At 47.3% G+C, this 15,969-nt stretch overlaps 1 protein-coding gene across 1 annotated transcript in view; it reads left to right on the forward strand.

Moving 5' to 3' along the window:
• Positions 1-15,969, forward strand: part of PLEKHA7 (pleckstrin homology domain containing A7) — a 213,415-nt gene that overhangs the window by 158,596 nt on the left and 38,850 nt on the right. Inside the window, exons 9-11 of the mRNA XM_045895292.3 lie at positions 6,171-6,641; positions 14,719-15,241; positions 15,713-15,799. Of these exons, the coding sequence (XP_045751248.1) occupies positions 6,171-6,641; positions 14,719-15,241; positions 15,713-15,799 (1,081 nt within the window). The remainder of the gene's footprint in view (positions 1-6,170; positions 6,642-14,718; positions 15,242-15,712; positions 15,800-15,969) is intronic.

Raw genomic sequence — 15,969 nt, forward strand, 5'->3', positions numbered from 1 at the left:
GGGGATCATCCCGCTCAGAAATGGCCCATACATTGCTGGCTATCTGCACTGTCTTCAGAGAACTAAATATTTGGCCTTCTAAACCCAGATCATTTTGATTAAAGTGTAGCAGGAACACCTGAGGTTGGACAAGCCCCTTGGACCCTGAGCAGAAGTAATTTATGACAGTGTTTTCAACCAGGTGCAGGGCTTTGGAGTCAGATCAGATGGGTTTTGAATCCTGCTTATGTCAATGGTTGCATGATTCAGGGCAAGTTGGTTAACCTCTTAGAGCTTCACTTTTATTACCTGTAATGAAAGATTAATAATATGTCTAGCCTTGGAGGATTGTACAATGATAAGAGGAGGTAATATATTTAACTTGCTTATTAGCTCAGGGTTTTGCATTTAGTGAGTGCTCAGTAATCACTGTTGCTGCCACTGTCCCTATTCTTTAGTAGAGACAATTGATTGTAGGTAATCTGGTCCTTATTGAGTGCCCTCAGCCCCTCTGGGCTTGACAGTACTGATTGTTGTAGGGATTAGAGATGGTCTATGTCAAGTTCCTGGCACATAGTAGGACCCGGCATATGGTAATAACAACCAAGCATTGGCCACACACACAAAAAAAAGAGTGATCCAGAATGACGACTGCCATAGGGTGATGGGAAGTGAGCGAAGTTGGCCAGAACTCCAGACTGGGTTGGGTTGAACTGTGATGGTTGAGCATGACTTACCTGCTAGAGAGCTATAAAGAAGAAGGAAGGATTCTCTAGGTAGGAATGAACAAAGTGAGGAGACCTGGAGTGACCAGATCTCCTTTATCTGATTTGTCAGTCATTAAAACTTCCCAAGGGACTTTGCCTGTAGCCACTTCTCTGAGGCAAGAGGCATCTCAGCCTGGCAGTCTGGTGTTTCATTTATTCTCTAGCCTCGCTCTTCTGTGGGGGAGGACAGCCTGGAGAACTCGGGAGTGTGTCGTCAGAGTCAGAGCGGTCAGGCCTTCTATTGTTAACTTAGAGCAGTGCGTGAAAGGGAGCCAGATAATTGCTCTGCTCCCAGGGGGACTGCCCTATTTAACTCTGGGGGAGAGAAGAAACAGACTCCTGTCTCTGTCTCTCCAGCCATTTCCTCCCTCAAATAGTAGGAATTAATTCAACTGAGCAAGCCTGCCATAGGCTCCCAAGATGCTTTGGGCCCTTTTCTCTTCTGCCTTCTGTACAAGTCTATGGACTTTGCCTAGGGTCAGTTTTGACTTTTGAGCCCACTGTCCTCTTGAGACTGGGGTCAGTGCTCAGGACTCAGCGTCTGTCAGCATAGGCTGAGCTTGTTTCCCAGGGCAGGACTTCTGCTACTTGATCTGGTCCAGACTAAACTCTCTAAGAATATCGGTGACCTGGTCCTTGTTCTTGGGTTCCTAGTTTGGTCATTTAGGTGTTGAGAGTGGGGAGGGATCATCTAGTGATTTCGATAGAAAGGCTGTATCTGCCACTGGACCAAAGTCCAACCAAGGCCCCACAAGCTGTCATTCCTCTTTCTACCCAAGTCTTTGAATGAGTTAATGTGTATGGTGTGTGCGTGTGTTTAGCATTAAGATAGAGGAAAATAGTAGTTTTTATTTCCTGGTGAGATAAAGGGTTTAGACGCAGAATAAAATAATAATCAGTGCTTAGTATGATCTGTTGATTTCCAAGTTCTTGTGAAGAAAAGAAGAAGAGAGAAGTATCCCTGGTCTGAGGTGAGTGCTTTTCCCACTTGCAGGGGGAAACAAGAATTTGCTCTAAGCAGACATAGAGCATTGCTGTGAGGTGCTAAAAATGGAGGGACCCAATCCCTGCTAATAATGTTTAGCCCCTTGTAACAGTTAGGGATTGGGTCTGGTTGCTAGTAATAGAACAACCCAGCTTAGGATAGCATCATCAAATTGGGTTTTAGTTTCCTCACATAACACGAATCCAGAGGTAGTTAGTCCAAGCTGTTTTAGTAGCTCCCTGATGCCATCTGGGATCTGGGCTCTTTCTCACTTTCTACCCAGGTTTTGGTGGGTGGCTTTTATCCTTATTTTTGTCACCTTGCAATCCAGCATAGAGTCTAAATTCCAGGCAGAAAGAAGGGAAGGGTTAGCTAAGCCAGCTAAGCATCACTTCTTTTAAAGGCTTTCCTGGAAGACCCACCCAGCAATTTCTGTGTACATCTTAACATCTTCTTGGCCAGATCTAAATGGTCACCCTTAGCTCCAAGGGAGGTTGGGAAATGTGACTTTTTGCTGGATACATTGCCATTTAGAAAAACTTGGGGTAAGGAAGAGGGAGAAAATAGATATTGGTAGTCAGCTCATGTGTATTTGAGGGCATGCTGTGCACTGTCTCCTTTAGTCCTCACTACAGTCCAAAAAAGTGGGGGTTGTTGTCCCCATTTTGCAGATAAGAAACCTGAAACCAGAGAAGTCAGAGACTTGCTTAAGGTCACCCAGCTTGTATTGGGTGGAACCAACCCTTGAATCCAGGTCTGACTGGCTCTAAATCCTCTGCCCACTGGGTTTGAAACATTTGGCCCAAAATGGCCACTGAATGCCAAGAATTCCTTGTGACTTTGAATAGTCACTGAGTCCAGGCGCTCACAATAATAGTAGTGACCTGCAGTGGAAAGGCTTGTGTCATCTTAGCTAAATATGTATGCCCTACATGGCCAACTTCTCTGAATGACACAGTCATTGAAAGCTGAGGGGTGTTTCATTCTTTCCCAGCATTATGCTAAATCGAGCATTGCAAATCAGTTTTGTGACAGGTCTCCTGATTGGAGAAGTTGGTTGCTAAATTGTAGGGAATGCAGGGAGACGGGGAAAAACCAGAAAACATTATTGCCTTAAATCCTGTATCTTAGTAAGTTAACTGTTTAAGTCAGTTAAGATGGGGAAGTAGAGGACATTACCTTCATCCTTCTTACCTACAGCCATAGCCTGAGTTATTTTGGGCATAAAGGCATCTTATGTAAGTCCCAGCAGTCAGAGACCAAGAGTTGTTCATAATCCCAAGTTTGAGAGCCTAGAAGGCTGCCAGGTGCCAAGCAGACTACCATTTTTTTTAGCCACCCTCTTAAGGCTTATTTTGCAGTAAATGGTGGTGTTAATCTGAGAAAAGGATTGGTCGTTCTCTATCAACTTTATCATCAGGTTGTACTGGCATATTATGAGGGTGTGTATATCATATGTACACACATAGTAAAGACTAAGATTTATAGTTATAAATTAGCTCCAAGGTGAGAAAAGACTGGAAACTTCTATGATTTGTGGTCAGTTAATGAGAACAGTATTAAATGTGGTTATCATGATTAAATCGGGCTTTAGGGTTGTCTGGCTTTGATGGCAGAGACCGTTTTCTCTGCTACTTTCTTATACCTCCAACTGCCCACCCCAGTGGGGATAGATGGTTGCTCAGTAAATACATGGAGGTTGATTGGTAAAGAAAGGAAAATCCCCATTACAGTTGGTTGGGCTGAGGCATCATACCCACAGTCCTTGGTTTCTGGAGTTGAGGAAACCCCTTTTCCTTTTAGTTCTAATGTCATGTATGTAGGTGGCATGTTTGTTTCACAACCTGGTTTTTGTGACTTATCATTGGGGTGGAAATAACAAGGAGGGACAGTTACTTAGGTCTCACAATTGGAGTAACCGGGTTATCAAGCTTCGGTGACTTGGCTGGGGTGTGATCCAAAGGGTAGCCAGAGCTCTAGTTCCCTGGGCAGCAGCCTTAGCACAGCCTCCCTGCGGGGTTTCCCAGGTCTGAGAAACAGTAGAGAAGGTAAAGGCTAACTTAGGCAACCTGAAGGCTACCGGTTGGGGTTACACTGGTGCAGTTATGGAGGATTGAAGAAAGGACAAAGTTAAAACCTATAATGTACACTGTGGGAAAGAGTTGTCCCTTAATGAACGTACAGTAAGAATTGTTTTTTCTTAAAGTGTAGCCCCTGAATATTTCCCCTGTATTCCCACTATTGAAGCTTATAGACCAACTGGACATTAGGAATGGAAGGGCCCTCAGAGATCACAATCTAAATATATCATTATCAAATGATGTAATAGGACTCCTTCCACTAAGAGTAACAGAGACCAAACTCAAACTAGCTTAAGTGAGAAAGAGAATTTATTGGTTCACAACCAGAAAGTCCAAGGATATATCTGGTTTAGGTATGGCTAAATCTCAGAGCTCAGGCCAAGTTTTTAGGATTCTGTTTCTCTCCATCTGCTTTCCTTGGTGTTGGTTTCATTTTCAAATAGTTGATTCCCATTTAGTTGTAGCAGTTCGAGACCAGCTCCAACCAAAGCCCCAGAACTAACTCTGGCTGGCTTGGAATAGGTGATGTGTCAGACCCCGAGCTAATCGTTGAGACTGAGAGCCTCAGCTGGACCGGGACTAGTAGTCAGCAGCACCCAAACCATATGGATTGGGAGTGGGGGAGGTGATCCCCAAATGAAAATCGAAATGCTGAAATTGATTTTTTTTTTTTTTTTAAACAAAGCTTTAGATTTTCATGGAAAAGTCAGGAGAGTACATGGACAGTGAGATGTGTGATTGCTTTTCTTAGGGGTTATATTGTTACTTTACATTGATATTTTAACTGTCTTCCGGACTGGATTGATTCTGCCCTGAGTCTGTGCTGATTATCGGTAGCTGAGGTTCCTAGGTTGTTGTAAGGATGTCTGGGGTGTGGCCACTCAGATGTAAATGCCGCAGCGTTTCCATTGTATGCTTTCATGTTGAAATGGAGAGCTTGGCCATCTGAGGAGTGACGGATCGGATCGCAAGGCCAGGACCTTTTTACCAAAGGAAACTGGCTGCCCCAGCCAAGGGTCCTTGGTAATTTTCTGGTCTTTCTGGTCTGGGCTGGAGTGTGTTCTCCTTCCTCCCCAGTCTAAATTCTGCAAAGCCTATGGAGCTGCTGCTCTGTCCCTGGTACCAAGTAATGGGGATGTAGATATATAACTAGGATCCTGCCCTAAGGAAAGGGGGGTGGGGTAGAAAGGTTTTACAGTAGGAGACAGGGCATGAAAGAGGAATCCTTCTCGATGCCCCCAGAAATTCTTCCTCCGGCCTCCGTTCACAACCTGACCGATGGCCCCCACCCCATTCTCCTTTACAGTTTCTAGGTCTGCACATATGTAGGCCATCTCACACATACAGAGATGCAGTGGGAACCAGATGGGCTCTGCATTACTATGGTCTTGGGCAAATCATTTATCTTCTCGGGGCACCTGGGTGGCTCAGTCGTTAAGCGTCTGCCTTCGGCTCAGGTCACGATCCCAGGGTCCTGGGATCGAGCCCCGCATCGGGCTCCCTGCTCGGCGGGAAGCCTGCTTCTCCCTCTCCCTCTCCCACTCGCCCTGCTTGTATTCCCTCTCTCGCTGTGTCTCTCTCTATCAAATAAATAAGTAAAATCTTTAAAAAAAAAAAAATCATTTATCTTCTCTGTGCCTCAGTTTCCTTATCTCTAAAATCTGACTAGTGATACTTCAGAAGATTGTTGTGTTCTTATGTTCCTGTTTGAGCAGTAGGTAAGAGGTCATCTAAAGAGGTTGCTGAGCCTGGTCATTCTCTGCTCAGCATCTTGGGAGAATGTTAATTATGCGCTAATTGTCCTTTGGGCTATGCTAGATGTCAGTGGGAGAGACCCTGGGCTCGGGAGCCTTCTATCCAAGCTGGACTGCCCCAGACAGATGGACATAGAACAAAAGGGAAAGGCATGAGATTGTCACATGTATCATTTATTCATTCAGTAGTATTTATAAAGCACCTACTCTATACCAGTCATTGCATAGAAGTTCTGGGAATATTGTAATTGGCCAGATGGGCCTCTGGCCTGAGGGAACTCATGGTCTACTTGGGCGTTAGATGAGTAAACACAGTTATGGTCCAGTGTGGTTAGTGTGATGGTGGAGTCAGCTAAGGTCCCAGTCTAGAGTGGGAGTGTGTGACTGGAGTGGCGTCTTAGAGGAGGTAACATGTAGCCCAGGTCCCAAAGGAGTAGAAGTCAGGCAGAAAGAATGAGGGACTAGGTGTGAAAGGTATTCCAGGCGGAGGGAACAGCCCATGCAAAGGCCTGGAGGAAATTCGAGTATAGAGTGTGTTCTCTGGGGAGTCTTGGCTGCCCGTGGTGCTGTCTGGAATGGGCTGAATGTGGCTCTGTCATTGCAGGGATGTGGAGAAGGTGGAGCGGCAGGCGGTCCCCCAGGCCAACCACACCGAGTCCTGTCAAGAGTGTGGCCGCGTGGGACCTGGACATGCGAGGGATTGTCCTCATCGAAGCCATGAGGATTCCTTTGGCTTTGAGAGGCGGGAGCAAGAGGAAGAACGGTACCGTTCCCAGAGGGACCCACTGGAGGGCAAGCGGGACAGGAGCAAGGCCAGGTCCCCGTATTCACCGGCTGAGGAGGACGCCTTGTTCGTGGACTTACCTGGTGGCCTGAGAGGCCAGCAAGCACAGCCCCAGCGGGCAGAGAAGAATGGGGTGCTGCCTGCCATGTATGGCCCAGGAGAGCAGAACGGGACCGGCGGGTATCAACGGGCCTTTCCTCCCAGGAACAACGCTGAAAAGCACAGCCAGAAGAAGAGCAGCCTGGCCCAGGTGGAGCACTGGGCGAAAGCCCAGAAGGGGGATGGCAGGAGGTCAGTAATGGACTCAGGATGGCTGCTACTCATGAGCATAATAATGTAATAGGAGCTATCATTTCCCCAGCACGTGCTGGGGACATGCAGGCCTTAAACTGTCCACCTCCATTAGCTCCGTAAATTCCTGTAGCAACGCTGCAAGGAGGGGGTGATATCCCCAAGTTATAGACAAAGAAACTGGGGTTTGGAGAAGTGAAGGGACCTGCCCAGGGCACACAGTAAGTAGCGAAGGCAGGGTGCAGCCCCAGGTCTGTGAACCTCCCAAGCCTGTGTGAGATTACATCAGGTGGCTTCTTGGTTCCCCAGCGAGGGTGCCTTGAGACACAGTCAGTATGTCGATAGAAGCTCATCTTCTCCTCTCCTCTACTTCTCCACATCCGGGAAATATTTGTAGAAACTAGAGTAAATACAGATCCATTTTCAGTTCCAGGCACACACACAAGTGCTTAGGCACTGTTGACAGTAGATTCCTTCAAGAAGCAGTTTTTAATTATTTAGGGGGCATGCAGTTTTTGCTATTTGCAAAGCACTGTTTGTATTTTATTATAGTTTTAGATTAATAAGGGCACTTTTCTGAACGTAAAGAATTCAGGGTCACCGGCTTCCCCCATTTTCTCCAGAAGCCGCTGTGTTTTGTCCTCCTTATGAAGACAGTAAATCGTTTCATCATCTTCGGGCTTCTAAAATCAACCACTGACTGGAGAAGAGATAGCGAAGCCCAGGTGCTTTCAGAAAGCTCCCTGGGGACTAGAGGGGCTGCAGTGGATGTGCCAGAGCTCAGGCCAAGCCTGCCACAGACTTACCTGCCTGATAAACATGTTCTAAAAACCACACTACATTCTCCCTGTTGGTGGAGCCCAGACTTTCCCCCTGTGGGCTGTGGAGGCAGGAGTGCTCCTACAGGAATAGCCTCAGCCTCTTTCCAGGTGTGTGGGGATGCTGTGTGTGTATGCAGGTTGTGTAACCTCTTTAATCTGGTCTAGGTGGGCAGTTGTGAGGGTAGATGGATGGAGAAATTACAATGGAAATCCCCCAGTGAATTGGTAGACATTGTTGTGGGACAGACTAGGAAAAGGAAGGCTTTTGGTGGTGTAGCTAAGATACCTTCCCATTCCCACCTAGGACTGACCAGGTGTCAATTCCATTTGTTCAAATTTTGTGTCTTCTTAAAAACAGAAAGCTACCTCCCAGGGACACGGGGGAGAGAAACTTCTATTCTTGGTGCTGGGCTGGGTAGACCCACCCCGCCCCCGCCGGGAGGTGATTCTAAGTGCCCTCACTGCTGAATGAGGTCGGAAAGCTGGCAGGCATTATATCATGCAGGTCTCCTACTTCAAGGTAAAACAATTTGGATTTTATTTGAAAAAGCAATAGGGGAAGCCACTGGAAAGTTTTAAGCAGGTAAGTGATGTGATCGGATTAATAATTCAGGAAGAAGAGCCCTGGGAAGATGCTGTTGCAATAGTCCAGGATGGTAACAATGGAAATAGAGAACGATTTGAGATACATTTTGGAGGTCGAAACAGCAAAGTTTGTTAATGAGTTGGATGCTCAGGATGAGAGAAAGGGAGGAACAAGGATGATCCCTAGAGTTTTGACTTGAACAACCAGGTGGTTGCTGAGACGGGGAAGGCTTAGGAGCAAGATCGGGGGGAAGTCAGGGTTCCCATTTTGGACAGTAAGTTTGAGAAGCCTATTAGCTATCCAAGGGGAGATGTCAGGTAGACAGTTGGGTATGGATTATAGTGTTGGGGTTTGAGGTCTGGTTGGGAACAGTCAGCACATGGTACCTCAACACTTGTAAGTTAGCAGCAGAAGGGGGATCTGGTAGAGGAGACAGTGTGGTCAGAGAGAAGCTACTCATGATAAGTTAGCTATTTTCTCTTACGTGTCACACCTTCTAGGAACTGTAGTCAATATGGGCAGGCAAGGGCAGGTAAAAGCAGAACTAGGGAGGATAGGAAAGCTAAGGGTTTAGCTCAGATGAGCCTGTATTTCTTGCTAAAGAGTTTGGATTTAGTCTTGGAGGCCTGTGAAAGCCGTCGATGGTCTGAAGGGTATTGGCAGGAAAGAGGCATCGGGACACCTGGGGAGATTTTTCAGGCTAGACAGTCCTTACTACATCCCAGCTCCAATACAGCAGGTCCGTGTCCATAACATGTAGCCCAGGTCCCAAGGAGTAGAGTCAGGCCCTACCCAAAATGCGAATGGTAGTTTTGGTTACCCCTTACTCTTACAAGTTTTTTTTTTTTAATTAATGTATGCACATAGTTTAAGGATTTAAGTAGTGTGGCCCCCATCTGTCCCTACTCCTGATTTCTGTGCCTTTGAGGTAGCCACTTTCAATTCTTCCAGTAGTTTTCCTAATTTATTTCTGTATTTCCAAATAAGATACTTACACTGCACTTTCTTGATTTTACAATTTTAGTTATCAATAGACATTCTACTATAGAAGATAAGGATTGAAGTCTCTTGTTCCCTGCTGTGCCTTTCCAATAGACATACGCTTACCTTTATCCTAGCTTCACAATATAGCATATTTTTTGTACAGATCACTAGTCAGTTTTTATATTATTATGACAATATAAATATTCACAGCTGGGCCATAGTGTTCTATAATTAAATTTCATTTGTTGAACAACTTTTTGTTTTTGATGTTAATTTTCATGCTTGTGGTTTACTTGGTTTTCTTTGTACCAATTACTAATTTCATCACCAAATTCATAGCTACATGTGCAAATCTCCCTTTGCTCAGTACCCCCAAATAATCAGTAATCCATCACAAAGTAAAAAAAAAAAAAAAATCCAAATACCAAAGGATAAATATTGAAAATAAGGGTCCTTCTACTTTATTTCGGAAACCTGCTTTCACTCCCTAAAGACCAGCAACCTTGTTAAGAAAAATAAACCCTGTCCTTCACCTTGCTTTTTTCACTTAATGTATCAGTGTATGTGCAAGTCTGTATGTAAATATCTGAATGTATCTTGGCTGTCTTTCCGTATGAGCACGTGTAGACATATATCATTACTTTGAAATAACCAGAGTACTCCACTGAATGGATCTACAGTGGTATTTATACCATTCCCTATTGATGGGCAGTGAGGTTGGTTACAAACATTTGCTATTACAAACTATGCTGCAGTGAATATCCCTGCCCCGTTGTCTATGCATAAAGTGCATGTGTACTTAACAGATTACTTGAAGTGGAGTGACTGGGTCAAAGGATATATGCCATTTTAATTATGATAGTTATTACAAGATTGCCCTCCAAAAACACTGTTTCAGTTTATACCCCACCCAAAGTGTCCTTGTTTGTCCACTCCCACATTAGCATGGAAAACTGCTGTTTCAGGTTAACTCCTTCCTCCAGTGATAATATGGAAGATGATTTAGATGGAGAAGAGCCTGGAAAGAGGCAATGATTGAGTATAAGGTGGTCATAGCTTGGGTAGGAGGCGGGGAAGACCCACACCAAAGCAGTGAAGATGGTCAGGATTTTGAGGAGGATGGGTAGGACACACAGATGTTGAGGTTGGGTAGGTATAAGACTTGGTAAATTGCTTCATCGAGGCCAGGTAGGTGAGGAGGGCCACAGGTGGAGCTGACATTTAGCAGTTTGGCTTGGTTAATAGGAAGATGTGGTACAGCCTGGATGTCAGGAGTTTTAACAACACACTCCTCGCTGCCCCCCATGTGATTCTGATGTGCAGCCAGGCTGGAGAATCCCTAGCTCAGAGTGAGCCACAGCAGAGGGCCAAAGGCAGAATGCTGAGGACCTCCAGCCCAAGGGGTGGACAAAAGCAGTGTCCGTGAAAGGTGTGAGCAAGAGATGGGGCGGAGGGTGGAAACTGGAGTGTTGAAGGGAGTTTCATTTAGAAGGAGTCCGGTTTGTGCTGGGAATGAGGTCTTCTCGTTGGGGCTGGTGCCTTCTGAGGAGGCTGGGAGCCACTGAAAGAGTGTCTGGAACCTCAAGGTCTCTGCTGTCTTTTGCTCAGTCACTGGGGCTTTTGGTTCCACTGAGCTTCTTGATGGGCTTACATGGGCAGACCTGACCTGTCCTTCTTAGTAGAGCTAGGATTTTGGAGTTAGGTCAGGAGGCAGGAGAGGAAGACAGGAACAAGTCAGAAAAGGTCACATGGCCAGTGAGAAACCCTTTGTGGCAGGGGCACAGAACGAACTTTCAAAAGCTGTGTGACTGATACGCAGTTATAAGTTGTTGGTTGAAATGTCTCTACGTAACTGCTTCTGGCAGTCCACAAACCTGTGTTACTCTGCTACACACAACGGCCTGTAGTTGGGGCTCGGGGGCACATAGGGGAGCTAAAGGATGATAAGTCAGTTGCAAGTAGATGACAGGGCTGGGGAAAGCATTGTTGGACTTTCCTTGCATATGAGCTGGAAGTTTAAGCCTTTCTTGTCTAAGGGGCAAGGTGACATGAGGTCTGTAGATGAAAACAGTTCATTGGCCTTGGAGGTCACTGAGCGCACAGCAAGAGGAACTTCACTCTAGTGATGGAAGCAGATCTCACTGGGCTGAAAGGGAAAAGTGAGGAATTGAAGACACCCTTTTGAGAAGAAAGCCGTCTGTCTCTGAGTAAGCCAAGGGCAGAGTCTCTGATCATTCACTTGTATCTGGAAAGGACTGCATCTTGCATTCTCAGAATTGCTGTTTACCTTAAAGGTATATTTGTAATCTCTTACAGTCAAATAATAAGTAGATCTGGCTGTTTAATGAAGGAGCCTCCAACATTTGAAAATACAAAAGAGGGATGTCTGTGCTTTGTATGATTGAGACTGTGCCAGTCTTGTTAGATTGGGCACATTAGATATTGGAAGGAGAGTTGTTTGCTCTGTAATATGATCTCATATTGGTGGAGCTAGACCACATAAGAAATTATTTCTAACTGTTCCTTTAGCACTGGAGATATGTATTGTTTCCCATCATTAAACTCCTTTAGAATGATATTTTGCAAGGACAGACTGACGTACCCTTAGAATTCTACATTCTAAGAGATTGTTTTGAAATTCTAGCCTTCCATTTTTTCCCCCTGGTATTTCAAGTAATTTACATACTTGTAATAAAAAGGCAGGGGTGGGGATGGAATCAAGGACTCAGCTATTACAATGAGGAACAGAGTAGAAAGTGAAAGTCCTGCACAGTTGATGTGGAGGGTAGGGTAAGGAATATCTGCTGCATAAGTAATTGGTTATAGAAATTGACTTTACATTTTGTTATGACCAGTTTGTAGTGGCTGTATCAGAATATCCTGTTTGGTGCCTTTTGGAACAGGGAGGCCCCTTGGCACAGAGCAGGGTATGAGGGCAGGAGACCTGGAGCTTTCTTTTTGGGTAGAGATGGGTTTAGGGGCCAGCAAATGGATCTGCTCTCGGGCAAAGCTGCTCTGGGGATCTCCTGCCTATTTCAGGGGGGTCTTTACCTCTTCTTGCAAACCTTCCTCTTGTGTCTCTCACTCCACCTTTGGTTAGTTATCTTGGTTTGGCCTCTGGAGCTCACCATTGCACTGGAATTTTGGGGGTTGCCACCAAATGGCCAGCAGTGAGGACTTGGAGATATGGCAGACAATGCAGAAGCAGAGAGCACAGGATAGAGGATGAGCTCAGGGCTTTAGGGCCCCACCCTGTGGGGGACTCTGACTGTCAGGGTGGCAGGCACCGAGAGCAGGCTGCAGAACCAGACTGAGGGGGTTTGGGAGCAGAGCTAGGACATACTTTGCATAGTCTGAATTTTTCTTCAGCCAGAGTGAACAATGGTTGGTGAAGTCATGCAGTCCCCAGGGGAGGCCCCCAGCCTGGTTTCTGCCTCTGCCACCACTGCTGTTTGAGGATTCAGCCACTGCCCCTTCCTCAGACACACATTCCCCTCTGACTTTGGGAAATCAGTAGCAAACCCTGCCACCTAGTGGCAAACAGACACGCTAACCGGACACACTAGACCAGTCTGGCTGAAGAGATCTTTAAAATTACCTCCCATAGAGGGGAAGAATGAAGCGGGGGAAATCGGAGGGGTAGAGGAACCATGAGAGACGATGGACTCTGAAAAACAAACAGGGTTCTAGAGGGGAGAGGGGTGGGAGGATGGGTTAGCCTGGTGGTGGGTATTGAGGAGGGCACATTCTGCATGGAGCACTGGGTGTTATGCACAAACAATGAATCATGGAACACTTCATCTAAAACTAATGATGTAATGTATGGGGATTAACATAAGAATAAAAAAATAAAATAAAATTACCTCCCATAATTGCAAAGATAACAATAAAAAACAATAAAAACAATAAAAAACAAACAAAAAAAAATTAAAAAAACCCATTTTTGAATGACAACTATTTCTAATCCCCACAACAATTTGTTAGGTTCTTAGTATCCTTATGTTATAGTAGGGAGGGTGAGGACATAAAAGACACTTATGAGGTCATAGTGAGGAAGTGATTAAATGAGATGAATTTAAGAACAATTAGAATAGCACTTCTCAAACTTTGGCCACCTGGAGGGCTTGTTAGAACACAGGAGGCTGGGCTCTGAAACCCGCAGGGTTTCTGACTTGGCAGATCTAGGGTGGGGCCCGATAACCTGCATTTCTAATGAGTTCCCAGGTGGTGCTGATGCTGCCCATCCAAGACCATACTTTGGATGCACTGACTTAGAACAGTGGCTGGCTGGTTATGCATCAGGACTTTGTCAGACTGTGGACAATACCGCAGAATGTGAGATACAGTTCCTGCCCTCTGAGGATTTACAGCTTGGCTGGGGAAGAGATGTCTCGCAAGGATGAAAAGGTTGCATCAATGAAAAGACCTTGGACAAGTTTCCTACACATAATAACTAGGTCAGAGCAGAGTGGGAGCCCTGAGGGCTGCAGAAGGCCTCTCTGGAAGGAGTGTCGTGGAAAATGAGTGAGATTTGGGTGAATAGGGCAAGGGGAGTTCATACAGGTAGGGGAGGGCAGAACAATATTATGAGAATAAGGAGAGGTAGAAAGGGAGAACCCATTGAGAAGTACCTTCTGTGCATCAGGCATGGATCCTGCATTTTCTTACTTGTCTCATTTACTCTTCAGAACAGCCTTATGAGGGAGATAATTCTGTCCTCATGCTGCAGGTGAGGAAGCTGAGGCTCAGAGCAGTCCGGTAAGCTGCCTAAGGGTCATCTAGCCAGTGGATGGTAGAGCTAGCATTCAAACCCAGGTCAAGCTATGTCTGTGTTTTCCCACTCTGAGAAGTTGCCCAGGTGTGTAGGAGGCTAGGTGGGATTAGGGTGAGGCTCTCATTCCTAGGTCCCAGCAAGTGCAGGGGTGCACCTGAGTGAACGTGTCTCTTTAACTGTTGGGCCCTAGATGCCTGGCTTGCCCCAGCCCAGTCCTGTTGGAGAAGCAGTGAGAAAACAGCAGGACTGCAAGGTGGGTTGGGATCAGGTGCTAGAGAGTGGTGAGTTCCAGGCTGAAGGGTTTCAGTTTTATTTCATAAGCAGTGGGGAGTCATTGACGTTTTTGGAGCAAGGGAGTGATTGGATCCAAGCAGTTGACACTGTTCAGTGTGGACACTGGTTAGGAAGGTCTCAGAGCGATCTGGGGGAAGATGATTAAATCAGTATGTGGTCTAGAGTAGTAGAAAAAGAAAAGAGCTGGTGCCAGCCACTTCCTTTAAGAACTTCCAGAATTTGGTGTGAGGATACCAGCAGAGGACAAGTCTCGGTGACTGGGGAATTATGAGGCATTTCCTAGAAATAGACACACACCCATTTGGAAGAGCTGACTGACAGCGAGAGGGAGAGGAGGAGGCAGGTCTCATCACCTTGTACTTGAAGCGATGGGTGTGGGGCAGTCAGGCTGCCTGGTAGGGAGGTTGGTGCTCCCAGGTTGTTGGAGAACAACGGTTTTGGAGTCCTCCGCATGGGGAGGGAGTGACTGAGGTCCTGAGCGTCTGCTTTGATTGTTCTTTGGGGGTTCTTACAGGGCTCCCTCATGTGCCTGGCGCTGAGGGTTTACTCAGCCATGTTTCCAGAAGCCTGGCAGATCCCGTGCTGGTCGTCTTACCCGTCTTCCTCCTCTCTCTGCAGCCTGCCCCTGGACCAGACCCTTCCTCGTCAGGGTCCTAGCCAGTCACTCTCCTTCCCAGAAAACTACCAGACTCTGCCTCAGAGCTCCCGACATGCCTCGGGGGGCTCCTCGCCTCCTCCCCGCAACCTGCCGAGTGACTACAAGTACGCGCAGGACCGAGCCAGTCACCTGAAGATGTCGGGTGAGGAGCGCCGGGCGCACCGGGACGGCACGGTGTGGCAGCTGTACGAGTGGCAGCAGCGCCTACAGTTCCGGCACGGCAGCCCCACGGCGCCCATCTGCGCCGGCTGCCCGGAGTTCACCGACCAGGGCCGGAGCAGGAGCATGCTGGAGGGGCCGCGCGCCATCTCTGTGCCTCCGTCTCCCTCCGACATCCCTCCTCCGGGCCCCCCGAGGGTCTTCCCACCCCGGTGGCCGCACACGCCAGCAGAGAGGGTCACCGTGAAGCCACCGGATCAGCGGAGGAGCGTGGACATCTCGCTGGGGGGCTCTCCCAGGAAGGCACGGGGCCACGCCGCCAAGGTGAGACTCCGGAGGGCTGCCAGGCAGCTGGGTTCAGCATGAGGGCACCAGGACCCTCGCGTGGTTTGAACACAGATTTGAGCAGTTTCGAATAAGGAGAGGTGACGCCTCTGTGGCACTCTCAGGTGCCAGGTGCAGTACTAAAGGGCCTACCGCCACCCGATGAGGTAGGTGCGATTATCATGCACATTGCACAGATGAGAACTCTGAGGCATTAAGAGATGAAGAATCATCCAACTGGAAGTCTGCAGGAAAAGATATCTGTGTTCAGTCGGTTCAATAATTTATAATAACCCAACTTCAGCTTCACCTCTCCATGGGGCTCTCCCCGTTTACCATGGTTTATAACCCAGTAAGAAAGACGTGGACCCCCCCACAGATGAAGAGGGGTGGTGCTGTGTGGCAGGCCGCCCCGGCAGAAAGGGGCAGAGGCTTCGGCCCACAGGCTGACTTCTTGTCTCCGCCTTGTAGAACTCCTCTCACGTGGACCGCCGCTCCATGCCCTCCATGGGCTACATGACCCACACGGTCAGCGCTCCCAGTCTCCATGGAAAATCGGTAAGCCGCTCCTTGTCTCCCCCGCCCCATGAGTATCAACCGCCTGCAAAGTGCCGGCTCAGCCGGTGTTTCCCCCACCTCGCCCCGAGCCAGTCACCTGCAGTCTGCAGGGCAGCTGTCAGCCCCCACGTTAGAGAGGAGAACGCTGAGGCTCAGAGAAGTCCAGTGAC

The sequence above is a fragment of the Mirounga angustirostris genome, unplaced genomic scaffold (genome assembly GCF_029215605.1).
Source record: "Mirounga angustirostris isolate CCGP_5_RB_7025 unplaced genomic scaffold, mMirAng1.0.hap1 SCAF_13, whole genome shotgun sequence".
Lineage (NCBI taxonomy): Eukaryota > Metazoa > Chordata > Mammalia > Carnivora > Phocidae > Mirounga > Mirounga angustirostris.